We start from the raw sequence: 27,476 nt of genomic DNA, 5'->3' as shown, positions 1-27,476 counted from the left end.
GCATGCTTCTTGGAACAAGCAATATCTATATGTAATCACTGCCATTCAGATAGTAAGGTCAAGGTCAAATCCTTTGCATTGCCTGATCTCTTCCAAAGGCTTTGCAGAAGGGGTGCAATCATTATTCAGCATCACCTAACAATGCATCCAAATATTTTTATGAAAATCAGATCAGATCTGATTATTTACAAGATCTCCCCAGTGGCCTTTCACAGGTGCATGTGAGACAGGTAAAAAGAGAGGTGAAATGGGCAAAGTAGGAAAAGTGTCTATAGAAAACAAGGCAGAATCAAGAAGGAAAAAAGATAACTAGGTGAATGTTAACTAAGGATTCAAAATGGGATAAATATATAAAAATTCAAGCAAGAAAAAAAAAAGAAGTGAACAAGCACAGGATGCAAATACCACAAATTAAATAATCTCAGATGATTGCTACTATAGACAGCTGTCTTCTCTTCAGCAGATGCTCCAAGAATTTTGCTTCTGAAATAGTCTAACTGCAATTTAATTGTACTTCAAGCATACAACAAAGTGTCACAAGTGGAATAGAATACACAATTATTTTCATTTTTCTTAATTAAAGCAAAATTGCATTCAGTTTATACTCTTTTTTCTTTTCTGTAACACTTACAAAAAAGATAGTCAAAATAATTGGACCTTTTTGTCTTTCTTTGCATCTTCCCCTCCCAAAGAAGATAATTTGCCCCTAGGTGGTTTAAGTGTTTGATCGATTAGGAATCCCAGATGTAAAAACATACAAGAACTTCATTAACAGAACAGAATGAGAATAAAGGAATTTAGTTATGATTTTCCTGAAATGGACAGTGCTAGCAAGTGGTTCACAGGCTGTAGCAGGAGTGCTGCATCTTTTATAAATGACAGCTGTGCAATCTCAGGAGTCATACAGGAATATATCATTTTGCTCTGAGACACTGGTTCCACCTATCCATTTTTCTTAATGGTTCTGATAAGCCATTAAGACCTTCCCCCCCTTCCAGTCCTGCTCATCAAAAACGGTCACAGATCTCCAGTCACGCACTACAACATGGCATGGGAAAATGTGTGGGCATCCTCTGCTCTTCTCTCACGGTGCCTAAGGCAGATGTACTCTGATTCTGTGACTTGTCACCAGCTCAGTGCACATGTCACTCTTGCGAGGAAAGGGTTAAAACCAGAAGATTTGACAAAGAGGATGTAATAGCTTCTCTCAAACTGACCTTGCAGCTGGGAATGTTAAGAATGTCTGTGTGGGAAAGCTCTGTCTTTTATGGCTAGTATTGTTCTTCCTCTGCCTGTTTTGAGAGGTGCAATTCCTGTGTGGAGATAACTCTCAGAGTTACACTTGAGCTTCCTGCTGGGGGTGGGGGAAGGGGGGGAGAGAGAGAAGAAGGAGAAAGGGATCCTAAAGGCAGAGCCTTGTGATAAATTGCATGTGTGAGAAGCCCTTTGGAGCAGGCAGTTCCTACCCCTCTGCTCCACTGCAGCCTGCAAGGGTGAACTGAGCCCAAGGGAGCCCGTGTCCCCACGTGTGTCTGCTGTCCAACATTGTTAGCCAGGTAATGATAAAACCCCAATCTTTGTATCTCAGCTGCAGTTTGGGGTCACCATGGTTACCTGGATGGGTTGATTCACACAGTCACCGGGTGCTCATTAAAATAGTCTCAAGATATTTTCACTTGTTTAAACTCTCAAGGGAAAGTAATTTTAATTTGTTGTTTCTTTTTGCTTCAACTTGCTTTCTTAACACTTTTTTTTTTTTTTGTTAGGACAGATCAGTTTGGGATGGCACTAATGGGTTCCCTGATTCTGGCCAGACCACTGCTGTTGAAGAAAGTGGTTTTTTGCCAAACCAGAATGTAGGGTGAAGTTTCTGCTACTTTGAGGGGTGTGCACATTGCAGAGCTGTGGTCAAAGTGTTCTGGGTCTCACAAGTGCTACCAACAAGAGCAATGTGCAGCTGCAGAGATGCTTGTGAGATGCTCTTCATTACAGCCTGCGCCCCAAAAGCCAAACTCCTGTTGCTGAGTCTCTGCCATGGAGCTATTAGGGTTAATGATAAGAACAATTTTTCTTTGACTGATATCCTTCCATCTTCCTGAGGTATTTCTGATCTGTAGGAGGAATAAGAGGAGAAAGCTCAGGAAATATTTTTGTACCAAGCACCACTAGAAAAACACTTGCAGAAGATAATTTCTTTCAGCAGAAGACACATAATCTAGAAATAATGATTTGTAGTGCAGACTGTGCACATAGTTATGCAGAAAGAAAGAAAATTTTACAAATGAAAGAATGAAACTCTACTGCTGTGGGATTAATGGAAAACTCCAAGGAGACATTAACTCTGCCTGCAAGAGGTGGCAGACACTTAGCATGCTGAAAAGCATTTCGATATTATTCTAAAGGAGCGGCAAAAATACTGAAAAAATAAGCAAAAGGAATTGAAGATTAACTTTGACATGCAATATTCATAGCCAGAGAAAATAGCTATTATTATTTATGTAGGAAAGAGAGACAATATAGGATTCTTGTGGACATCCAGCAACTTGTCTAATAATGAGAACTAATTTCAATCTTGTTCTAATCATAGACAAAATAAATCCAAGTATTTCTAATACTCAGATGAAAAAAAATTGAGCAAACAACAGAAAAACCTATTTCACACATATACACCTCCTTCTGTATCCTTGTCTCCAAGGACTGAAAAGGTTTTGGTTTGTGACCCAGCAATCCAGCTGTATTTGGAGCTGTCCCTGGAGACAGCCTGAGCAGCCTGGGGTCACCCTAGGCCACCCCAGGCTGAGCACGGCATCCTGCCACTCTCCTCTCCTGCACTGTGGAGCCAGCAGGGTGGAGATCAGTGCTGGAGGGGCACGGTTCAGCCAAGGAGTCTGGATCACAGAGAAGCAGCAGAAAGAAGCTGTCAAGAATCTAGATTCCTGGGTCATTCTGTTTTAATGTCCACAGTCTTTTTTTTTTTTTTCTTAAGAATTTGGAGTTGAAAATTGGCTGAAGCCTTGTGCATTATTCCTGTTTGGTGTTGGTTTTTTATTCTGTTTTTTGTTTGGTTGTTTTGGTTTTTTAACCCCCAACATCAGTATTTTCATTTGGAGAGAAATCTTTACCTGGTGAACTCTAATCAAATGTGAAAGTTGGTTTATTTGGATGAGTAATCAATATAGATGCAGGAATCTGGGAGTGTTGTAGATGGTCATACCATGAGGCAGCTTTGGGAATCCCAACTGCTCAGGACGATGTAGTTTTAGGATAGTGCCAATCCTGTGATCAACAGTTCCTACCTTTGTGCAATTTGCATGCTTCTAAAAATCAATATTGTCATTGAGGGACATGGTTTCCTTGAGGGAGACATGCCAGGTATGTGGCTGAGATGCTAAAATGTGCTGTTGTTTTGCATCTGGGTGACAGGACATGATGCACACTTCAGCACTCACGTAGGCAAAGAGATGTCAAATGTGAAAAACTTAGGGCTGGATGAACTACTGGCAGAAAGTTGACTTGTAACTGAAGTTGTTTTTCCCACTCTTCCATGGAAATATTCAGTGGCAAGCATTGGTTGGACAGCAGAAGGAGTACAGAATGTGGAGAGATCAGAGATATCAATATTAAATATGTGTGTTCTGAGTACCAGGAATTGAAATTACCTAGCTCTGTTCATCGAGAGGGAGTAAATCACCATTTCTATGTTTGGGGTTTTATTAAATGCAACTTAAGCCCACAATGAAAACTCAAGACTGGCAAAGGCACACTTCATGGGTAAAGACCATCCCTGCTGCACTCGTGCTGGCCCTTTGGCGAGCTGCTGAGAGTGAAGCCCTTGTAAAAATCAAGTCACTTTGTTGGGTGCTTGAAATAAAGTTTTCCTTTCAAATCTTCATTTTACACCTAAGTCTGTGATAGATGAGAATATGGCTAAACATCCTTCCCACAGAAGGACTCTCTGAAAACATGTGAGAAGGGAAAGTAATTTTAATTTGTTGTTTCTTTCAGGCGATTTTTTAATAGATTGGTATCTATATCACAAAAACCACAAAAAAGTTTGATCATTTGATTTACTTAGAGCAACATGACTATGAAGTAAAATGGCTACTCCATCTAAAACCATGTTACTAGAGAAGGCCATCTATCCTGAAATGAAGAAATACTGTGAGAGTAAATAGGAATAGATTTTATAAAACTTACAGAAAAAATTTAATAGAAAATGCATGTTATTTTATAATAAAAATCACAGGTGATAGCATTTCATGCCAAACAAAAACCAATATTTATGTTAAAGCCTGAGAAAACAATGGTTTAGTGAGCCCTTTTGTGATATGTGCTACAAAATTGAACACTGATTATGTACAAGAAACTAACACAGGCTTATAGCAACAGCAGGGCTAGAAAAGTTCTCTAAAATTAGTGACATTTTGATTGTAAAAAGACAACAAAGAAAGGCTTTGGTTAAGCCAGAATATCTTTAGGAAAACCTCTATAGTAGAGGAAGCACTAAAAATACAAGATAAGAAAGGATAAGGGATTTCCTTTGAAAAGGCATTTTTAAACAACAGTATCAATTAAGTTATTTACAAAACAACAAGTGAAATAACTAATAGTGCAAATTGAATCAAATTCTTGACTTTCCCAACGTCAGTTGATTGGAAACTGCTAACAAAGGTTAGAACAGGGTAGAACACTGATTTCTTTAATAAATGCTCAATGAAGGACCAGGAAGCAGTGGTGATATGGACTCTATTTCAGTGGGTGTGAAGCTCTTGTAGAAAATGTGGCTGTAAAAATAACTATGGATAGGCTAAGTTCTTCATGTCAAATTGCAATATGAACAAACACAAATTTGTAACTAAATTAGAGAACCAGGGTTTCCAATGGAAAAAAAAACACCTTAGACCATATGATATAATAACATTTAGGATGTAGGAAATTCCTCTTCCACACCATTAAAAGAAATGGAACGTCAACTGTCAAGTCCAGTAGAAGGAACTTGGTGAAGCCATAAATGTTTTCTGAAAGGCTGCAGATGTAGTACAGATATCTTCAGAGAAAGATGAAAACATGATTCTGAGCAACACCAGCCTTTCAATGAAACTTTTACTGGGCAAAATTTTAGAACAGATTTTGGAGGAATGCATAAGTAAGAGCAGATTGGCAATACAAAGTAGAATAAATTGCAGCATAATGTTTTTTAAGATAACTCAAGACAGACTAATCTTTTTTTTCCATTTAATGTCAAATCAGTGAGTTACTACATAGAAGTGTACAGCAGATATAATCTAGATAGGTTTATGTGTTCATTACAACACTTTATAGGAAATTACTATTTAAGCTAAAGATATGAGGGATTAATGTGAAATGGATAAAGAGCTATTTAAGGGGAAAAAACTGCCCTAAATCATATTTTGGAAAAAGTTATTAGGCTGACAGTGGTTACTACCTCAATGCTCAGTATTGGGACCTATGCTTTTCATATTAGTGGCCAAGGAGACAGAATCAAATTATTTGCTAATGGAATTTACAGATGACACAACGTTGGGAGATATTATGAACAGCAAGAGTCACACAAGAAAATTTTTCTGCAGAAGACACTGAAATACTTTGGAATATAGTGTTCTATTCTCATCTATGTTGGAGAAATGCAAAGCAAAACAAAACTAAACAAAACTGGAACAAGAACACAGAAGGCTTTGGAAAATGGAGTTTTCATTTTATAGGGAAAAATGAAAATATTAGGTTTTATTTAGTTTAGACAAATGAAAGTTTGAAGAGGATTGACGGTTCCTTATATTCAGGGGAAATTGTTAAAAAGGGAAAAGAAGTCCTTACATGAATTAAAAATGCTGGTCTAATATCAAATGCTATAAAACAATAATGAGTATTTATTAGCCTAGAAATTTAGAAGATGACTTCTAAACATCCCAAAAATTAAATCCAGGAGAAGTTTTCAAAAAACAAAAAAGGTGGTGAGAGCCAGAATCTGAATTTATTTTAAGATGGAACCTGGCAAATGAATGGAACTGTTGTTTGGCAACCTAAGATGCCTCACTAAAAACTGAAGGTATATAAGTGTTAGTATTTGGTATATACGTCTTTGGTATATATGTATTAGTATTTGGTACTGGTATTTTGGGATCTTCAAGAGACTATGAAGGATGGCTTGCTGGTTGTTTGCATATTTACACTGTATCTACATGACATACATGTTATTCTATATTTAGATTTAGGTTATTTAAATTTAGATTTGGATTTATTAATATTTATATTTATTTATGAGGGTCATTCTTAGCAGAAGAAAGGAAAGTGTTGTTATCCTTGATAAATATCATCCAACTTCTGCAGTGGAATGAATGTGAAAGGGGATTATTTCATGTTTTCATGGAACTCTGGATGTTGAACAACCTAAGAGAATGTAAATGGAAGACAGTGGTGGTTCTAGTGTCATTAAATTCTTAGGTGATTGATTGATAGATTCTTTTCTTCTTATATTCTATATTCTTATATTCTGTTCTAATCCTCAGTGGTAAAACAAACGTCAGATTTGGAGTCATACTGGTGGTCTAGGGAAACTGATGTATTGCTCTTTCTTTTGTCTTCCCTGCAACATGTGAAAGTAGGCCACTTCCTCGTATAAAGTAAGAGTTTTATTTACTATTTGCCTTCCAGGGACACTGATGAGTTCTTGGAATTCTTTCATTTTTCCTATGGTCCATTATAATGGAGCTCATTCTTTATCTAATATAGGCTTAATGTTTAAGATGCTGGGATGCATTCTTATACTTTAGGCTATAGCCTGATGCAGATTAGGAATTTCACAAATTAACAGCTGTTACATGGTTTTCCCAGCTAGATAAAACAGAACTGTGTGACCCTTGTGGGTCATTACTATTACAATGCTATTATTATTTATTATTCTTTATTATTATTAATTATTATCAATTGTTATTATTTTTGTTTCTTTGCCCCACACTTCTGTAATTGGACAGATGTTCAGTCAGTAGTAAGGGGGACAGGTAGGTGGGTTAATCACTTGTGTTGCCTTCTGCTGAATCTTCTCCAAGAGCTCTGTGTCTCTCAAGTCCTGAGGAAACCAGAACTGGACACAGCATCTCCAGATGTGCCTCACCAGGGCTGAGTAGAGGGTCAGGACCACCTCCCCTGACCAGCTGGCAATGCTCATCCTGATGTATCCCAGGATATCATTGGCTGGCTCATGGACAGCTTGTTGTCCAGCAGGACCCCCAGCTCCTTCTCCTCAGAGCTGCTTTCCAGCCTGGGGTTATTCCTCCCAGGGGCAGCACCCTGAAGTTGTGTTTGTTGAATTTCAGACAGTTCTTCTCTGCCCATCTCTCCAGCTTGTCAAGATCCTTCTGAAGGGTTCACAGCACTCTGGGGTATTTGCCAGTCCTCCCAGCTTTGTGTCACCAGTGAACTTGCTGAGGAACCATCTGCCCCTTCATTAAAGTCATTGATAAATAAGTTAAAGGATACTAGGCCCAGTAGTGAACTTTGGGGGAAACAACTAATGAGAGGCCTCCAAATGGACCCTGTGTCACTGATTACAATTGAAACAAAGTAAAATATTATAATAATGATGATGATGATGATGATGATAATATTAGTAGTAATGATAATACTACTAATAATAATTGTGATTAAAAGGAGATGGATACAGGGAGAGAGACCCCAAGTAATGTAAGTGATGCACAATATGGTTGCTCACTCCTCCTCCCACCTGATGCCCAGCCTGTCCCCCAGAAGCAACTGGCCTCTTCCAGGTGACTCCCCCAGTTTATACACTGGGCAAGACATTCTGCAGTATGGACTATCCCTTTGGCCAGTTTAGGTCAGCAGTTCAGGCCATGCTCCCTCCCAGCTTCTGGTGCAGCTCCTCACAGGCAGAGCATGAGACACTGAAAAGTCCTCGACTCAGGGTAAGCACAGCTTAGCAACAACCAAAACGTCAGTGTGGTATCAACACCCTCCTGCTGAATCCAAAACACAGCCCTGTACCAGCTACTACAAAACAATGATATCTATCCCAGCTGAGACCAGGACAGCTTGCCATGCTAGGCACTTTCCATTCTGTATTTTCAGATCTAGACTCCATTTGTTCTTTGTCCCCAGACCAGTAATCACCAATGCTCTTAGCATGAAACCCACAGCCACATGCCAGATGGGTGTGGTGAGATGGGTACCATTGAGGCTCGTTGCATGCCAAGTCTCTTCACAGCTTTAATTACTACTGTAGGCTGTATCTATGAGGATATTTGCTGATATGATTAGTGAGAAAAACAATAATAGAAAGGTTAACAAAACTGGTCATGATGCTCATGTTATTATTATTGAAGTGGACAATTGAGAGGACAGATGTCCCAGTCCTACTTATCTTAGAAATTGTTAATAGGTGTTGGCAGTATTTCAGGATTAACCAGCTGGACAAAATTCAGTGTCTTTGCCCTCCTATCATATTTTATACTTCCAAATATTTGTTCCAGTAAACAAATTATTGGGTTTTACAAACATCTAGTTTATAGAATAGGTCATCTTCTGCCCACAGGAGAAGGAGGTGAACTTTGTGTTTCCCTAAGTGTCCATGCAGATTTTTGCTGGAGAAGTTGGGAGCATAGTTTCTCTGAATCTTACAGTATTTTTATCAGCAGGAGGTAATATGCTCTGCCAAACCCATTTTCATGCAAATCCAAAAGCCTAAAGGCAGAGATTTACAGAGGACTCTGTGAAACCAACTTTGCAATACTTGCCTGGTTCTGTACTTTATTAGCTTCTGCAGGAAATGCAGCTCATAGTTACTGCAGTATTAAAATAAATAATGGAGTTAATAACATAGCAAAGCATATTCAGAGCCCTATGATGCAAAATATATTAGATTATTTCAAAGACAAGACAATCTGAGTCTCTGGAGAAAACCAAATGTAATTAAAATTATTTCTACTCCAAAAATTCACTCCTCATTACAAAAGTTGCCATGGACTATTCCCAATGTAATTTTTATTCAGAATTAGAGATATTAGCCTTCCTGAAAACTGTGTTATCTCATAACATGTGTATGCCTTGCCCTGGGTGAAAGACAAAAGGTAAGTAGATGCTAGATTGTGTCAGATGACTTTCAGTCTCCACATTTTCATGTTCTTGGCAGGAAAATGTAGTATTTACTGATGCAGAGATGAGAGACAATCCCATGTGTCTTCAAAGTGCAATTATATGGTATTTAAGGAAGTTATTAAACATGTGGAAAACACTATGTAAGAAACAAACGAATCTAGTCATAAAAAGTGATGTCTGCTAAACAAAATCCTCAGATTACTTACCTAAATGAGAATACTTAATGATGTGGAATCAGGGTCAGCAGCAGCAAGCCATTTTATTTGACTTTTTTTTCATTCATTTACATTTTAGCTTCTTAATTTAAATATTCAGAGAAAGTGAGAATGAATTTAATAGATTCGTAGGGAATGTGAATATAAAATATATGCTTTTCACTGTTTTAATGGAAGACTTTTGCTGAGGAAGAAATGTGTGTATACCTTTTACTTGGACAGGATACTTAGCACTAGGTAGAAACACTACATGAAAAAACAGCTTTACAAACACTCACTCCTCCACAAATAATACATGGCAAATGCTTCCTCTGGGTGACAGGAACAAGATCGTGATTTCTCTAAAAGGAGACTAGAAAAGGAGATGTTGATACAGCAGGGAAGAGCTAAAAGGCAATAATTACAAAACAGTTGATACAACTATAATTGATATAGTTAAAAATACTTTGCCTCTGAGAACTCTGAATAAGCTTGAGATAGACATATGGCCGTCTCTAAAAACAAAACAAAAAACTCTGTTATTTCTAGTTAAGGCCAAGAGGTTTAGATTGTGGATGCTTAGCTGAAAAAGTGAACTATATCCAAATGTACTAAAAATACAGTATATTGATGCAGAGTGATGTCACAGAGCTCCTCACTGAAGAACTGGCAACAATCCAGCAGCAAATGTAAATATAGACATTAGCAAAAAGATTTGGCAGAGATCAAACGGGATTTCTATTTTCTTGCTCCCCAGCCAATCTTGTCCCGTCAACCACCTGCTCTCAGATTCTGCATTTCCTGACCATTGTCATTTCACTCCTAAGCAATGAGTAAGCACTATTTGCAACCACTTGGACAATTTTTCAATGAAACCCACAAAATTGCTTCCCCCCTTTCCACTTCTCCCTCAATCTCCATGGAACAATATGAAAAGACACTCCATCACCTGTAGAGACAAATAACTCTCACAGACACTGAAGCCCAGTAAGCACTTTGTGGTTCTACACTCCCAGTATTTCCATCCTCTTCTCCTTTATGGAGGAAGAGTGTGAGTGTGAAAGCCCTCCACTGTGATTAGAATCAGCTGCCTTCACTAACAAGCAGCATCCTTCAGATCAAAAGGATGGAAGTAAATGTTGTCTGGGTTCATTCAGCTTCTTGTAGAGAGCCAAACATCTTGTTGCAGGAGGATCAAAGCCTACTTTACTTTGTGTTTTACTGTAGCCTTCTAATAGCTGCCATCAGACATAAAAATTAGATAATCTAGGAAGATAGCCCAGCAGTTCCAGTTCTATGTGATGGAAAATAGTCATCTACTAAAAAAGATGCAGTTGGTGTTCCCCTTGTGAAGGGCATTGATCAGGCGCCCCTGGGCAGCAGGGGAAGGACAGACCTTTTCTCCTGACTGCCTTCTCTCCAGGTGTTTATTGTTCGATTCCTGTCTTGTAATTGCTGTGACCATGCTACATCAGTACTTTTACACATTTGGAAGAAACACTGTAAAACCTGGATTTACCTTCAGTCAAGATGCCAAATGATTTAGAAAAAAACAACGTTAGTGCACATACACCATTTCTCCAAAGTCTGAGAAATTCTTGAATTTGTGAACATTTGAAAAGTAGATACTTACAATACATAACATTAATCTTTCAACAGAGAAAAAGACAAATTCTCTCTGTGTATTAAGCTGGAATGCAGGAAAGAGGCTTCAATCCCTTTTCTTGGTGATAAATGTGATTTGGTATTGGGGCTGTTAGAGAACCTGCTGCTTCATGCATTGCTGCTTTTATGGCAGGTGGTTATGGGTGAACTTGCAAGTGTGGCACATGAAACACTGAAAGATCTGCTTGCAGAAGAGTGTCTCAGCTTTGCTGCAGAGAGCTCATACTGCCTGAACAAGATGTGACATGAAAGAACACTATAGTCATTGCCATCCAGAGCAAACTGATGACAGCACAACTAAGTGGGCAGGTGATTCACAGCTCACACTGTTCAAGCTGTAAGAGCAGTACGTGTTCTTACATGTAAGCAGTAAGGCTTACAGCCTGGCCAAGAGAAAATCACAATACTGCAGACACAACCCCCAAGCTCTGGGGAACACAGAGGCACAGCGGGAACCAGAGTGCTGCCAGCATCTCAGAAAATCTTCTTTGTATGACTTCACATTCTTGTGAAGAAAATTTAATGGGAACACTGCAAAAAACTGGTACTGACATGCTTGGGTGATACACATCAGTTAATGTTTGGCATTAGCACAGAAGCAAACTCAAATGCAATGAAGACACAACACCATGTCAGCGTTTCTGTTGTCATCAGGCAGACAAGAGGTCTATTTAATTAACATTGGATGTTGATTATTTACGTCCTGTAACATGAAACTGCTTACTTGGAATCTTTAAGACTTGCTCAGTTTGTGTGTAGACTGTTGCCCTAAGATGAAATTCCTGAGTGTGGTTGTTTGCATGTAGATGTGCTGGTAGGTATGATTTGTGTGCCTGCTGAATTCTCTACCAGAAAAGCACATAGGTATATGTCCAGGACTACCACAATAAATATGCAAACATGTAGTGGGAACTGCACTTCTTCACCATGAGATGTTAATGCAATGCAGAGCCCAGTCATTTATTATGAGCCATAGTTGAAGGAAATTCTGCTGAAGGATTTACTCACAAACATAAAATTTAGCCTAATCAGATACCATGTGACAGAAGTTACTTTAACAATAGGTTACAGCAAGAGATGATCAATCAGAAAAACTTGTGAATGACAAAATATGATCTGCAATGACAACAAAGTCATAGAGCACCAGATGGGACCTCTGTGAAACAGGGTTTTGGTATGCAGAGCTTGCAGGGCTGGGGGGGGGGGGGCGGTATTTGGGAAACTCTATGGTACAAAAATATATTTCAGATTGAATGAGTAAAACCAAAATATAAAGGTGTTCATGGCAAAGGACTGCAGATGCTGCTGCTTCACCATACTCTCACAAGCACCAGAGAGAGCCCAGGGTTTTGAGAGACAGTGGAAGGGTAAAATCAGGAAAAGGAGTAGGAACTGGAAAATGTCTATATAACAATTTAAACTGTATAAAGTCATCATTATCATCACTATTATTACTATTATCACTATTGACAATTCCTTTCTGTGTAAAATATTATTTTTAGTAGTTTTTCCTTTTTCTGAAATACTTAAATCTGAGCCAACAGTGCTTCTTAAATGAATCTATTAAGATTTCTATTGTAAAAACATACATTCCTGACTTTACATAAAAGGTGTGTTTCCTCTTTGTCCATAGACAAGCACTTAAATTTAACTAACTGCACAGCCTTCTGGGACAATTGTTTGAATGCTTTTCAGAAATAGTGTCTATGTTTTTCATTAAATTGTCTAGAATCCAGTACTGCTTGGGTGCAATTTTAATTTTATTGTATTTTATTTTATTTCTTTAATATACTCTACAGAAGAACAAGCAGTAGAGGTACCACTCATTTTATCCTGCACCAACTCAGCATTACAGAAGTTGAACTTTGCCAGATAACACTTCAGATGGAGAGAATCATCTTTTATTAGGAATGTAATTTTTCCAGCAGGACAAGAATTAAACCTTGACATTACAAATAGTTTGCAGGTATCAAAGTTTAGAACTGCCAGAAAAATAGCAGACAAACTGTTTTTCTGGCTTATTTCTTCCATGTTATTAAAGAAATTTTGTCCTTAACTCTGCAGCACAATTCTCACCTTATTTCATTTTGTGCTACTGCAGCTCTGATTCCTGATGCCTCATACCTCAAAGTCAGAACTCTTCTCACTTGAGCCCTTTGGGATAATAGTAAAGCCACTATATTTGATGCAAGAACACTTAATAAAACCAAGAGAGAGCATATTGCTCTTGAAAGACTTGTGTACATAAAAATAGAGGAACTGCCCCTCAAGCCATAGATGTGAACAGCATACAGATTATTTTCTTCTGAGAACAACAGAGGGATTCAAATGAACAGAGATATAAAATAGCTAATGGTCAGTGAGATGACTTGAATTTACAGACATAAATTCATATCTTCACTGAAATAAAAAGCCCATCAGAAACTGAACACAGGACAGATGTATCACCCATCTTTATTTTCACTAGGTACCTGAACAATGAAACCTAATTGTTGACAGTACTGCAATTGCTATTGCAATTATTTGAAAGAGAGTCCTTATCACATCTGATTCCACAGCAGTTAAGTGGCTTTCTGGCAAAAAGATGGCTTAACAACCTGAAACACCTTAATTTAAGATTGCCCAAAATGCAGTTGTGCAGTGTTACTCAATATCTTGTTATTTCATTAAACTGATACACAGAATGTCTACAGCTACACCTCAACTCATTTTCAGGAGAAAAACCTGACAGTGGATTGTGTATTGGATTCTCCATTTGAATTAATATGAAATATTAATTACTTACAGAGTTCCTAAGAAGCCAACAGTGACCAATATGTCCCTCTTATGGCCTGACTGACTTAAAATGTTCATCAAGGTGTGGTTGACCTGATGGGCCTATGAGCTGATGCACCACTGAAATGCAGCTCCGCTCTCCTCTGGGTAGGAAAGGACTAGAAATGGCTCTAAGGTCACAGGACACACCTGCTACCACAGCTCACTTTTCTTTCTGCTGTTTTCAGCCAGGAAGAAAATCTCAGAGAATCAACATCTGACCAAGGATCACAGGTCACCATCTTAGGATGTGAATTTCTTCTAAAGGAAGAAAAGCACGATGCAGGGGCACCATTGGAAGCTTACCTTCAGGAAACCAGACAACCTGAGAATGTCAGTAGAATTTGGAAAGAAATTATTTTCAGGAAAGCGGAAGGTCTTCACTGGAGACTTTCTAAAAGCTTTTTATGGCACAATGGCAAGAGGCATGTTAAGATGTGCTTGCCAAACATTTTGAAACAACCTATTCAGCCCTCAGTCAGTGAAAGAATCCTTGCTTCTGACATGGGGTGAACTCACCATGGGGCTAAAGGTCAGCACAGGGCAGCACTGATAGCTCTTTTGGAGGCCTTATTAATGGCATGGCTTGCAAGACAGAAGGATAGTTTTAATTTTGTGGAAGATACCATGTATTTGCTCACTGGTGAGAGCTATAGTACTTTTCTCACACCATACTGCTGTGTGCTGCATTGCCTTTCTGATACAGAGTCATCAGATAAGAGATTTGTAAAACAGATACACCAGTGAGCATCACCCATGTTGTGGTAGGAATCTTGCATCTACATTCTGCAGCTAATAGGTATTAGCTCTAAAGGCTTTTTAGTGTAGTTCTGGTATAGGCAGAGGTGAAATACAGAATAAAGGCCTCAAAATTTAAATTACAAAGACTTAAGAATTCACTTGGAGTATAAACTGCAGAAGCAACAGAGGAGCAGCTCAGAGCACAAAGGAAAAATGAAGCAGTGTTATGAGAGAAACCGAAGGAGGCAGATGGCAATTAGGTGTCAGTAAGTTCTCATTAAAAGTGGATGGTTTCCAGACTAGTTAAAAGAAAACTCTTTGAAAGCATTTTTTGGAGCAGTAGAAATAAAAAAGAAATATTAAACCCCTTGCAAGGCAGTTGTGTATTACAAAATATTTTGTTTTCACTTTCATTTGGGAAAAGAGTGAAAAAGTTATATGTGGAATCTGTAGTTCTGTCACATAACTCAGATTTCTGCTGCTATAGGCTTGCAAACCAGATGTGTTCAAACTAGTAGAAAAAAGGCAATAAAGTGGAAAAATAAAAGCATAGCTAAAAGATTGTTCTTTGTTTTCTTCCTGTGTGTTAAAAATAATGAAGTCGTTATAACTGACATTCCTAAAAATAACCTGCAGTAACAATCTTGTGGAGAAAACACAGATTTTTCACCTGTAAGACACAAAGTTTAAGACTCCTTTTGCCTATTATCCTCAACAAATAATGCTGTGAAAGCTGTTAGGCTCAGAGCATGGTTGCTTACTGTCCTCAAAAATCATATCAGTAATGTGACACCAGCTCAGGCTATGTGAGCTGAACCAAGAGCATCCACATGGATGACTGCAGTTTGCTCCTATTCTGCACACAAAATGTGCTCATCAGGGCCGAGCATGGGTCAGACCTGTGTCCCTGTGCACCTGACCTCCAGCAGGTCTGCCTGTGGCCCCACATGGGTCAGACCTGTGTCCCTGTGCACCTGACCTCCAGCAGGTCTGGCTGTGGCCCCAAACTGAATGCACACTGGGCATGTGCATGGCCTCCAGCTCCTCTGTCCTGCATGCTGGGAGGAGCGCAGGGTGACTGGCTGAAGGCTACCAGGACCTTCTGAAGGCTACCAGCAGCTTCCTCAGGGGGTGAAGGAGAAGAGAACTGAGCAGTTCCCAGCTCTCTGTTGTTCCTGGCAGGCATTTCTGTGCAGCTGGGACAACAAACGGGAAATACAGAACCGCTGGGCATAGCCTCTGCCCCAGGGCCCAGGAGGACAGTCACACATCTTCTGCTGCTCAGTAGGACACTGGACTGTGATGGAAAAGTCCACCACATAGTCATAGTCTATAATCATAGATGTCACTGAAAGAATCTCAAAGGACACCAAACACTTGTGTTTAGACAGCTGAGTTGATGCTGGAACCCCTACACACTAGAGTTACAAACACCACTTGAATTTCTGGGCTTACTGCATGTTTCAGAGCTTCTCCATTGCAATGTGTCAGAGAAGGGCACTTGGGGACACCTCCACTGGCTTTGGTACAGCTGCATAATGTCTGCAAGGGCACCTAAGTAATTTACTCAGCCTGCAGTGCTGCTTGGCACTGCTGTCTTCCATGATCTCCCCTCCCCTGTCCTCTCCCCCAGGCAGCTCACACAAAGCCAGTTGCCAAGACGGGCACAAAATAACTTAAAACTTATTTTCTGCTTATCTTTAGGATGGCAAAATCCAACTTTAGAATAGAATGGAGTTTTGCAGTTACCATAAAATGCTGGGCTAAGGAAGCAAAATGTCAGGGGATGGCAGGAGGTTTCACAGTCATACAGATGGAAATGGAAGAACTTCATGTTCTCTCATTAACAACACTGAAGGAACCTCCTCCCCTGTGCCCAAATAGACCATGTTCACCTTCAGATAATCTTGGGGACAGAGAGAATCAGTGGGCATCTTTGGGCAAAGGGAATCTTGAAAAGGGGCCAGAGAGCTGGAGGGACAGCTCCAAAGGGTCTTGGTGAGCTGGGTTTGTTGCTTCTCCTATTGGGCAATAATGGGAAAGGTGCACTTCCTCCCCAGAAACCAACACCTTTCACATCCCAATTCTTGCTGGGACAGCAGCAATGCCTAAGCTGCTCACATGGCTATGTGTGGTTCCCCAAGCCAGTCTTTTCTCCTTTTAGAACAGGAAAATAAGTATCACAGGGCATTATTTGGGTTATTTATATCACCCCAGCAGTCTGTGACCTATCCTTGGAACTGACAGCAAGACCCGTGTACAGCCAAGATCTCTGTTCAGCCAGTGTGAACAGAGATTTCTGTTCTCCTGAGCTGTGAGTCAACTAACCTGTTCTGGATACTTCACTTAAATACTCCTCTACCTTCTATGCCAACCTAATCTAAACCAACTCCATCTACTTTCCTGGGATGATGCTTTGCGTGTGTGAGAAAGTAGGAATTGAGGACTTGGCACTCTGAAAGCTTGTCTTCATTTGCAATCATTAGTTTAACTTAATACACCTGAATGACTTCATTTGTACTTAGCCTAGCTTTAGGGAGCACTGGCATCCAGGAAGCACCACTCCAGCTACTGGAGTGATTAGATTAGCAGAGTGGCTGGACAGACTGTTGATTACTTATTGTCATTCCAGATGATGTATCCCCACAGCACCAGCAGCTCATGCATTTGCATAGACAAAACCTGAGCATGCTTATGCTCCATGGTTTGTAATTCACAGCCTTGCCTGCAGCCAGTGCTTCTGGTCCCTCAGCTTACATGTCAGAGGTCTGTACCAGCTGCAAACTTTATTGTTAGCCTGGACTGGGATCATTGCATGGTGCTGAAAATGTCAGCAAGAGAAATTATTGGTTCTTTGTCATCACACCTGCGAAGACCTATTTCAGATTCTCTGGGTAATGCTGTTTCTGGAGTGATGTTTCTTGGCATGCAAAAGTGCCTCATTGCAGAATACTATAGTTTTTTGATGCTGTTACAAATGGCAGTTTTCACCATCTCTGAAGTTCTCCTATGTTCCAATTATGGCAAAAAAAGCTTCCTAGGAAATAACCCTAGCTTTAAGTTTGGGGTTCCAGAGATGTATGCGCTCACATTCTATTTGTGATCATTTCAGTTCAAGGACAAATGAAAATAAAGTGAGTAGGAAGTGAAAGCAAGATTTCTCTCTGTGAACCTAGTTCCCTGTTTAAGCTCACTGGTCACCTGGGCTGCTGAAGGCAAGCAAATTCAAAAGGCAGCATTCGAAAAAATGCTGCTTTTCTTCCCTTTGGTGTCTTCTAGGAAAAGCAGCTTTATTGAGTGCTTGATGCTTTTGTAGCTAAAGTTCAGTGAGATGGAAACAGACCTATGCTGCTGCTCCTCTGCCAAGAAATAGCAGACGTTATGTTTCTCCATATGGAGCAGCGTTCTGAACTATTGTGGAATTCCCTTTCTATTAAAAAGCAAACCAAAATAGCCTGTTCAGAAATAATTGAAATATTTTTAGGAATATGGAAGAGGTGTTTTACCCAGGATGCCAGAGACAATTTAATGTTCTGTTAGATTGTTATAAATTCCCTTGTCCCTACAGGTAGTTCAAGCATGTAATGTACAAAGGTAAAACATAAAGTAATGCTCTCATAAGGAAAAGTAGCATAAGAAAAAGCAGCTTTGCACTGCTCCTAGCAGTTGATTTTTGCACAGTAAAAAGATAAAATCCTGCAATACTGGACCTACACCTCCTCTGCACTGGGAATTTCACTATATGAGGTGTGAGGCAATGAAAAATCAGGGCCATAATATCCTACTGAGCTTCTGAGTCATCTTATTGCACCGAAGTAAAAGCACTTTAGAAAATACATGCCATCTGTGATGTTAAATGCAATTATCTGATTTGCCTTAATAAATGCTCAGAAATCACTGCCAACCACTTCAATTTTTCAACACCATTCTGAGTCATTCATAAGCAGGTAAAGGTCATTGTGCTCAGACCTTATCAACTCTGATCATTATCAAGTTATTATTTTCTGCAATAACACAACTGCTTCCCTCCAAATCCAGCACATAAAAGACCTTAAAAGGAGATGTAATTTTTTTTAGCTCTGTCCTGGTTTCAGCTTCGACCATGACAGCTCTGACATTCAGAGGCTCACACTAGGTATATTACATTGAAATGAACACAGTATTGGCTATTACTTATAGCTTCTTCCTACTGGCATCAAGGTAAGTGACAAACATTACTGTTGTTAAAGGTCAGATCCCAAGCTCTGTATTTCAGATTCTTCATGACTGGAGCTTCTGTACATTGGAAATTATCCAGATATGTCCCTCTTCTATTTTCACAATAATCCTGCCCAAGTGTGAAAGGGGCACTGTGACTGTACAAATTACATATTCTGGTTATAAGTGCATTATGCTCGGGATGTGGCAGCCCCATTGGACACATGCAGATCATGTTCTAGGCAGGCTCTGTACAGATGCACAAGTCCCACACTGCACAGGTTCATGTATTTCTTGCCAGGGAGATCTAGAAGAACTATGGTGCTACCTAAAGCTTCATTTCTCAGAAGTTATTTACACCTGTAACAAAAGTTACAAGTACAAATTTAAAAGCTATGTTGCATAAGTGTAAAAGTTTGCAGCTGGTCATCAAGAAAACCTGCATGTGTTACCCAAATCTGAGCACCCTGAGCACAAATATCAGGGCACACACTAGCCAGTGTCTAATGTGGGAGCGTAGCAGGAGTGAAAGCTCAACCAGTAAAAACCAGCATAGTAGCTCCACTACAGACCTGGTCCAGGGTCCTCAAAACAGCTGAGAAGAAAATTGTTATAATCAGGAGGAGACAATGTCCAAGCATGCAGAGGTGGTGTTAGGAATGCCAAAGCCACCTGGGGATGTGTCTGCATAAAGGACAACAAGAAGAGCTCTACATTTATGTTAAGAGGAAGACTGGGGAAAAATACAGGCCTGCTACTGACTGGATAACAGGCTATAGTGACCAAGTACATCAAAAAAGCCAATGTACTCAATGCCTTCTTCACTTCACCTTTACTGTAGGACCACCCTTCAGGAATGACAGGCCCCTAGAGCAGTGAGAACTGGCACAAGGAACACAGACCCTGGGGTGGATGAGGATTAAATCAGGGAACATTTAAACATACTCATTTAAACCATTACAGGGCTTGATGGTTTGCACCTGTCAGGTGCTGAGGGAGCTGGCAAACACCAGTGCAAGATGACTCTCAACTATCTTTGAAAGCTCATGACAATTTGGGAAGATTCCTGATGACTGAACAGAGCATATCTGGACAACTACAAGTCAGTTGGCCTTGCCTTGATCCTTGGGAAGGTGATGGAATGGAGAAACTAGTCTGGGAAACCATTTCCTGTATTTAGGATAGGAATGCCACTGTACTGGAATCCATGGTCAAAAATGGATTTGCACAAGGGAAATCAAGCCTGACTTGACATTCCTGACCTGAGAGCCTCCTATGAAGAAATGACTGGCTTTCAATTCTGTGTCCAATAACACTGTCTTAGAAAACTGATAAAGTACAGGCCAGGCAAGTGGTTGGTGAAGTGGACCAAAACTCTCTGATAGGCTGAGCTCAAAGGACTGTGATCAGCAGCACAAAGCCCATTGGGAAGCCAGACCTTAGCGGCCTACCTCAGGGGTTCATACTGGGGCCAGTACACTTCTGTCATTAATGAACTGGGATGATGGAACAGTGGGCACCTTCACCAAGTGTGTTGATAATCTCAGACTGGGAAGAGTGGCTGATACACAGGACGGTTATGTTGCCATTCAGAGGAGCCTGGACATGGTGGAACGTGTCCATTGAGGACCATGAAGATGATTAAGTAGTACCATCTTCAGGAGTAACTCTTATTCAAAAGTAGGCAAAGAGAGATGGGCCTATTCAGATCATAGAAGAAAAGTCTTTGGGGGCATCTCATCAATTTGTATAAATGCCTGATTGTGGGGAGTAAGGAATGTGGAAAGAGATTCCTCTCAGCAGTGTCTCAGAAACAAGGCAATGGCCACAAACTGAAATACAGAAAATTCCATTTAAATGAAAAAAGAAACTGAGGAGAGATCAAACACTGGAGCAAGTTACCCAGAAAGGCTGTGCAGTATCCACCCTTGGCAATACTCAGACCGAAATAGACATGACCCTGAGCTCTAGTTGCCCCTGCTCTGAGCACAGGTTTAAACTAGATGATCCCTAGAGCTGCCTTCCACCCCCAGTGGCACAGGGTTAAACTAGATGATTCCTAGAACTGCCTTCCACCACCAATGGCTCTATAATTCAGAACTTGCAGGTTACTTACACCACTGAATTGTTCCAGGCCACATCAAGTTGCAGTTCAGCAAACAACAGCATTAGTCAGAATTGTTTAAACAAGTTACCCAGCTGTTTGCCAACTGGTCACATGAAGCTGCTATAGTGGACTGCTTCTCTAGTTCTCTTTAAATACACATCCTCTATTAGGTATGGTTCTTCTACTTTTTATGAGGAACACTTATGTGGTAGGGTTCAGCAATTCACTCTTCCAATCATGAGCAAGGAGGGCACTCAGTGTGTTACTTTTCTCTGCAGGAAAGAGACACAAACACTTTTCAGGAGAGCACGAATCTCATCCACTGCTCTCAGATCTCCAGTACCAACTAACATGTCTGAGGCTATCACTGAAACAGCCAAATTCTGCATCAGTAACACTACCCTCTCTTGTTCCCACCTCACGCCACGCAATTCCTTGTGCTACCACACTGTTTGGGCAGTCACCAGTGAATGAGAACAGGTAACTCATGGGTGTAGCACTCAACAGGCTTTGCACTAGATTTCAGAATAAAGGAAGGCTGTTCAAGGTTAATGATAGCAGGAAGGTAAATCCACCACTTTAGAAAGAAGTACTGGTGCAGGTCAGCTAAAGGCATTCATGAGATCACAGCATGATTCAGGGTAAAAGGAAGAACAAGAGGTCTGTATCCCAATCTTCTGCTTCAAGCAGGATCAGGTGCAAGATCTGAGCAGGTTGTTTATGGTCTTGTGCCACTGGGGGCTTGGGAATCACCAAGGATGGTGGATGCAAAACTTTTCTGAGCACCAACCTGCTCTATAAATTACGGTCCACCAGGTGAAAAAGGGTTTCCTTATACATAGCCTGAACCTTTCTTTTTTCAGCCCATGCCCAGTTTCTCCCAGCCTTGCCCCTTTCACGAGTGGAAAAGCCTGACTCAAAAAGCTGCCATGTGAGGCAGTTACAGCTGTGGTCTCTGCCTGCAGCCCTGCTGCTGCTTTTGGACTCTACTGCTGGGAGAGTTGTCACAAACTTGCTTTGGGAGGAGAATCTGTGGAATGCTTCCACATTTGTATAAAAACTATCTGTAGTTTACCATAAAGCATAGAATAAGTCAGTACCATTCTTTGTGCATAAGACATAGGTATTATTGGAAGGTGGAATTAACTTCACACTTATAACAGGAGTGACGTTTTTATACAGTGCTGTCTGCCTCAGACATGTACTGATCATATTAACCCACCCACTTCCCTTCCCTGATCTTCTATCAAATGAAGTGAAACACAAAATCTTCTATGAATTTTCTGGGTATTTTAACACTCACATGCTATTTTCTTTCCTTGAAATTGAGAGCAGGGAACATGATTCTTTAAGAATAATTTATTTAAAAAAATAAATAAATAACTGAAAAAAAATCAGAGAAAACACCAGATAATGCTACAGTAATGATAAAACACACCTACCAGATATCTTGTGATGTTTTTTGAGTCTCCTACAAATCCCTAAATGCACTTGCTGTAGTATTATGGATTATCATGCAAAATACTTTTGACAATTAGGAAATGTAGGTGTGTAATATAAGCAATACTCAAAGTATATTTCAGCAACAGTACACACAAAGAATATTAATTATGTAATTAGACTACTACACTAGTAAAATCAGAATTTCATTGCCTTAGTATGTATTACATGTATTTTAAACATGTTTATCTACATTTTCCTTACCTAACAGCTCTTCTGAAATCATTCTCAGACACAAGAACACTCCTTCTGAACATTAGCCCTTACAGTTTGACGTCTACCATACCTTGGGTCATTTTCTGCTAGTAAGCCCGGATCCACACTAGCATAAGAATCTGCTTCCATGGATCAGAGCATGGGACTTATACCAAAAGTCTGTTTCTCCCCTTTTCTCAGTATATGCTTACATGGGTTAAAAATTTAGTAGAAAAAACAAACCAAACACCTATGCACCCAGCATTTTCTCCCTGTGCCTTCCATGTATTTGCATGCATCTCAGCAGGTTTCTTAGGAAATGCCACTTCCTAGAGAAAAAAAGAGAATCCAGAGAAACCCTCCTCCTCTCACTCCAGATCTGGCACCCACTATTCCTCAGGCTCTTTTTTCAGCTCTGTGGCTGATTCTGACAAAGGGAGGGGAATTGGAAGGGAATTTTCTACTCACTGCTTCCACACCTGAATTTCCACCTACCTCCTTCACTGTAGTGCCCACAAAACTTTCTTGTTTTTCATTAGCAAACAGGTGCAGCTCCCGGCCTAGGGTGGTGCTGAGAGTGTGAGTGAACCATCCACAGCCCTTCCCTTTTCTTCTTCCCTCCACCTACAGCCCTCCGAACTGGCAGAGGCATTGTAGTGGAAAGCTCCACTTCTCCTTCCCTATCAGTATCAAAACTGTATAGTCCTACACATATTCCTGCCACACCTTCTCCCAATCTCAACATACTTCTCATCAGTTACCTTTGAAATACACACCCAATTCCACATACTCTTTCCCAGCAATATGCAAGGCAATATAAGAGTCCAGATACTGAAATCTTAGGCACATGGTGTGGTCCTGTTTCTGTCATACTTGAGTTTGACAACAAACTTTGAATGGTTTTTATCTCACCATTGCAGTTTAGGCCCACTCAGCTAAGCAAATCACAGCCAAAAATATTCAGACATGGCTGTGCTGCTCTTCACTGCCAGAGACACGTGATGCCTGACTCGAGGTCAACAATTTTCAGATGTTTCTTAAACTGTTCCCGAAAACTTCTCCTGTGCATGTGGTTCGGGCACCAAAAATAATCATGTTTGAAAATCTTGTGTCACAATGATGTGGCAGAAGTACCTCAATAACAAGATCATCAGATGAAGATGAGTGAGAATTTCAGTGTTTTACAGAAAAGACTTCAGAGCACAAGGGGTTGCTTAAAGCTAAACGACTGTTGAATTTCTGAAAGGTGAAAGGGGAATAAAAAGAGAAAAATGATGATAGATGATGTGAAGTATACAAGTCTAACATCTTGCTTAGACTTCAGAACTCTTGCAGTAGAGCAATGCTGTTGATGGACATTCATCAACTGTACTTTCATCTGATGTTAGCTGAAGTCCTATTCAGAAATAATTAGAATGGCTAAGGAGCCTCTGGTCAGTATTGCCTTTTCATCTGGTGACCCAGGGCAAAGTACACAGCAAACTGACTGTGGCTATGACAAACCAAGTCTGTTTAAAGGAAGTTTGCTACACTTTTAGGAGAAAGTTTAGAAGAAATCTCTCTGAAGTGAGGCAAGGTAAAATGAGAAGCAAGAAAGCAAGGCAGAGACAGCAAGAAACAGCTCTTTCTGAGCAGAGAAATACAATCTTTTTCTACACTATAATTTAGCAGGGTGTTTTAAGAAGGTCAGCTCACTCTCACCTGATGCTTCTGAAAGCTCTTCTCAAAACAGATTTTACTTTACCATAGATTAATTCAATCAATTCCCACACTCCCTTGAATCAATTCACAGGCTCTTTTCTCTAATGAACAACATACCCTAAATTAAAATTTGTCTAGTTTTGACCAGAATTTGTTAAGTTTCTGATGGTTGTAGTTACTGTTAAATATTACATTTCATTAGCTATTAGGTATCACACACTACACCTTTTAGCATCTGTCATGCCTTATTTGCTATCTAGTCACAGCCACAATTTTGCTGTTCTTCAGCAGGCATGAAGTTGTAATTAAAAACTACAGGGCTGTTTAAAGGGCTTAGTAAAATTGATTAAATGATCCCCCCATCACTGGGGATGTCCTCAGGATCCAGAGCTGAAACGTAGTTACCAGTCAGAAATTCAGCATACTAACGGGGATAGGACTCCAGCACTTCATGTCCACGCCACTTTTAACTCTGAGCCTTGATTTATTCCCTCTATGGCTCCCAACTCACTCCAAACAAGAAAGCACTGCTTCACATATGCATTAGCCAGGCAATTACTCCAACATATCCCTAAATACTCTCACAGTCAAAGAAATGACTAATATTTGAATACATGAGCTTAATACCAAATGTTATCAAAATCACAGAAGATTACTATGCATTGAAGGCTGTATGTGTGTATTACATACATTTGAAAACTGGGATATTTACGAACATCCTATTTTCTCCACAGAAAACATGTGAGCATCAGTCCATTCTGCCAGCATATGGGATCAGGTGTGTGACTGTACTGCACTCAGGAGGACCAGCATATCCTCTCCATTTTTTTACTTATAATGCTCTGTGAGTGTGCCTATCATTTTGCAAACACATGAAAGACAAGGCTGCTGCTCCAGGACACTTGTATCTGGGCTCCTGTACAACACAAAGGCTAATAGTTCAGGTGCTTATGAGAGCAAACAACAAGTCAGGTCTTCAGGGAAAAGTTGGTTATTAGAAGGCTTATGGAAAAAGTTGGGCTTCAAGACATTTCTTATAGGCTCTGAGTTTCCTTCATAAAATAAATGAATACCCGATTTTTAATTGATTTAGATATTTCAAGGATGTCAAAATTCCTGGGGTTTGTGAAGACCATATTTCCTTGCATATTGTATATTCTTGTACTCTAATTTGAGGTTTGTTTTGCAAAAATAACCTGTCACAAACAAAACTTATTAGCCACAATAGCCACTACTAACAAAAAGAACATGTGGCACTGTCTTCGCGCCCTATCTGGGCTTGCCCTTGTATACTCAGTACTTTTGCTGTTATTCTCTTGATTTTAATGACATAACTTTGGTGAGTAGAGTAACTCACAGACTGTTTGTGAGTAGTTAATATTTACTGATACACTTAAAATGAAAAAATGTCTACTTGTGAATGGAAAAAAATCTTCAAAACCTTTCTGATATCTCAAAACTGAAAAGTGCACAAGCTGTTTTCCAGGACAGATGTGGAGGGCGGTGTTTGGTGTAAGATTTCTGGGGACATGAGGCAATGGCCCTGCTACTGTGTCCCTGATCTCCTTCGTTTTTGGGATTTGTTGTAGTACCTGCTAGAGTGGGTAAGACGGACAAAAGCTGAGGGCCTGACTCGAGGGTGAGGTGCTGACCGATGGTTCCCGGCGCTGTGCCTTTTTCTTTCCCTGCGGACAAACTCCTCCGGCCGGCCAGGGAGTGCGGTGGGGTGGGACGGGGACAGGTCGGGCTTATCCTGGAGCCGTCAGTCTGAGATCACTGAAATCCTGGAGAGAAACATCCCAGAGCTGTGAAATGAAGCTTCCTGGGGCAGGGTGCCCGCGCTGTCCCTCTCCCACACAAGCCCCGTGGGGGTCCCCAGCCCCGCCGCCTCTCGCAGCCCACGGCCGGCCCCCATGCTGCTCTCCCTGCCGCCGGGGACACGCGGAGGCGCCCCGGGGCCCCGCCGGCGGCAGGGAACGCCGGTGCCTGGCCGGGCGCCCGTTTCCCGGGACTACGTTTCCCAGGGATCCGCGGCGCGGCCCCGCCCGCTGTCAGCGAGCGCTGCAGGTTGATCGCCGCGGCTGCAGATGAGCGGAGCCCGCGCGGGCGGGGGGGCGGCCGGGGCAGCGCCGCCGGGGCCGGGTCGGCGGCCGGCGCACTATGCGAGGCCGGGAGGATGGCGGTGGAAGGTAAGGGCTTCGCGTCCCCTGCCCGCCACCCCCGGGGTCCCTCCCCTGTCTCCTCCCCCGGGCACTCACCTGTGCCGTGGCGGGGCCGCCCCGGCCCGGCCCGGCCCGGTCCGGCGAGACGGCAGTGTCCGCCGGCGGGGCCGCTCTGCCGCCCTCTGCCTCGGCCTCGCCGCGGGGCATCCCCGGCCCCCGCGCACCTCGGCCCGTTCGCCCGCAGCGCCGCGGCTGCCCCGGGCCAGGTGCCGTGGAGCCGGGCCGCGGCTGCCGCCCCTGCCCGCGGCAGGGGTAGGCGGCAGGGGCTGCCCGGAGGCTTCGATCGGCAACTTCCCGCCGGGCCCGGAGGTGCCGCCTCTCCCGGCAAGGGCGGCCGACCTGCGCCGCCTCCCTCCGGAGCGGCCCCGGCCCCGCGCTCAGCCCGGCCGCCTCCCCCGCCCCGCCGCCGGTCGGTCTCCCGCGGGCGCCGAGACGCTGCCGTCCCTCGCTGCTGTCCAGATCCCCGAAGTGCCCCCAGACCGCGATGCCCACGAAGCTCCAGCGTGCCCCGCTTGGACGCAGAGCTGTGCTCGGCCCCTCCTTCCCTGAGAGGGATGGAGAAGCCAAAGGGCCGAGATGCTCAGCTCCTGGGCAGCCGGGAGGTGAGGTGTTCATAAGGTGCCCGGATCCTGGGGAAGTACCCCGGTAACTGAGGAGATAGCTACCAAGACCTTGACAGGTGGATGCTTTGCTAGGTCTTCAATAAATGCTGGGCTCCCTTTAGCCTTCTAACATTGGCTGTGTTTTCCCTTTCCATTGGGTCTTTTGGGAAGTTGGAGGAGACAGGTGTATGAGCAAAGGCATATCTGCTTTGGTCTGCTTCCAAGATTCACTCGGTTTTCTAGTGCTTTAGACTGAGGCAGTGACAGTCCTGGGGTTTGTGCCTCGTCTTGCTTTATTTGGTGCCCTTGAGAAAATTTAAGAATCCTATGTAAACCAGCCATCTGACCCCTTCTGTGCTTGATTTAGTGTCTCCTGTGCTTAATTTAGTGTATGACAGTATTTTTGTGT

The 27,476-nt window shown here is 41.7% G+C and overlaps 1 protein-coding gene and 1 long non-coding RNA gene across 5 annotated transcripts in view; one reads left to right on the top strand and one right to left on the bottom strand.

Annotated features, from left to right (window-relative positions):
* Window positions 1–1,926: 1,926 nt before the first annotated feature.
* Window positions 1,927–26,845, bottom strand: LOC132337297 (uncharacterized). Its single transcript, XR_009489143.1, has 3 exons — window positions 26,502–26,845; window positions 25,836–26,027; window positions 1,927–2,111 (listed from the first exon to the last, which is right to left on the bottom strand). It is a non-coding gene; the product is annotated as an uncharacterized LOC132337297 (long non-coding RNA).
* SAMD12 (sterile alpha motif domain containing 12) overlaps window positions 26,316–27,476 on the top strand; it is a 184,396-nt gene continuing 183,235 nt past the window's right edge. For all 4 annotated transcript variants that reach the window (XM_059865685.1, XM_059865712.1, XM_059865693.1 and 1 more), the window contains exon 1: window positions 26,316–26,432. In XM_059865685.1, the coding sequence (XP_059721668.1) occupies window positions 26,420–26,432 (13 nt within the window). In that variant the 5' untranslated portion in view covers window positions 26,316–26,419. The remainder of the gene's footprint in view (window positions 26,433–27,476) is intronic.

This window comes from Haemorhous mexicanus, chromosome 1, assembly GCF_027477595.1.
Source record: "Haemorhous mexicanus isolate bHaeMex1 chromosome 1, bHaeMex1.pri, whole genome shotgun sequence".
NCBI classification, from domain to species: domain Eukaryota; kingdom Metazoa; phylum Chordata; class Aves; order Passeriformes; family Fringillidae; genus Haemorhous; species Haemorhous mexicanus.
The sequence above is the reverse complement of the archived record's forward strand: the minus strand, read 5'-3'. Positions and strand labels throughout refer to the sequence as shown.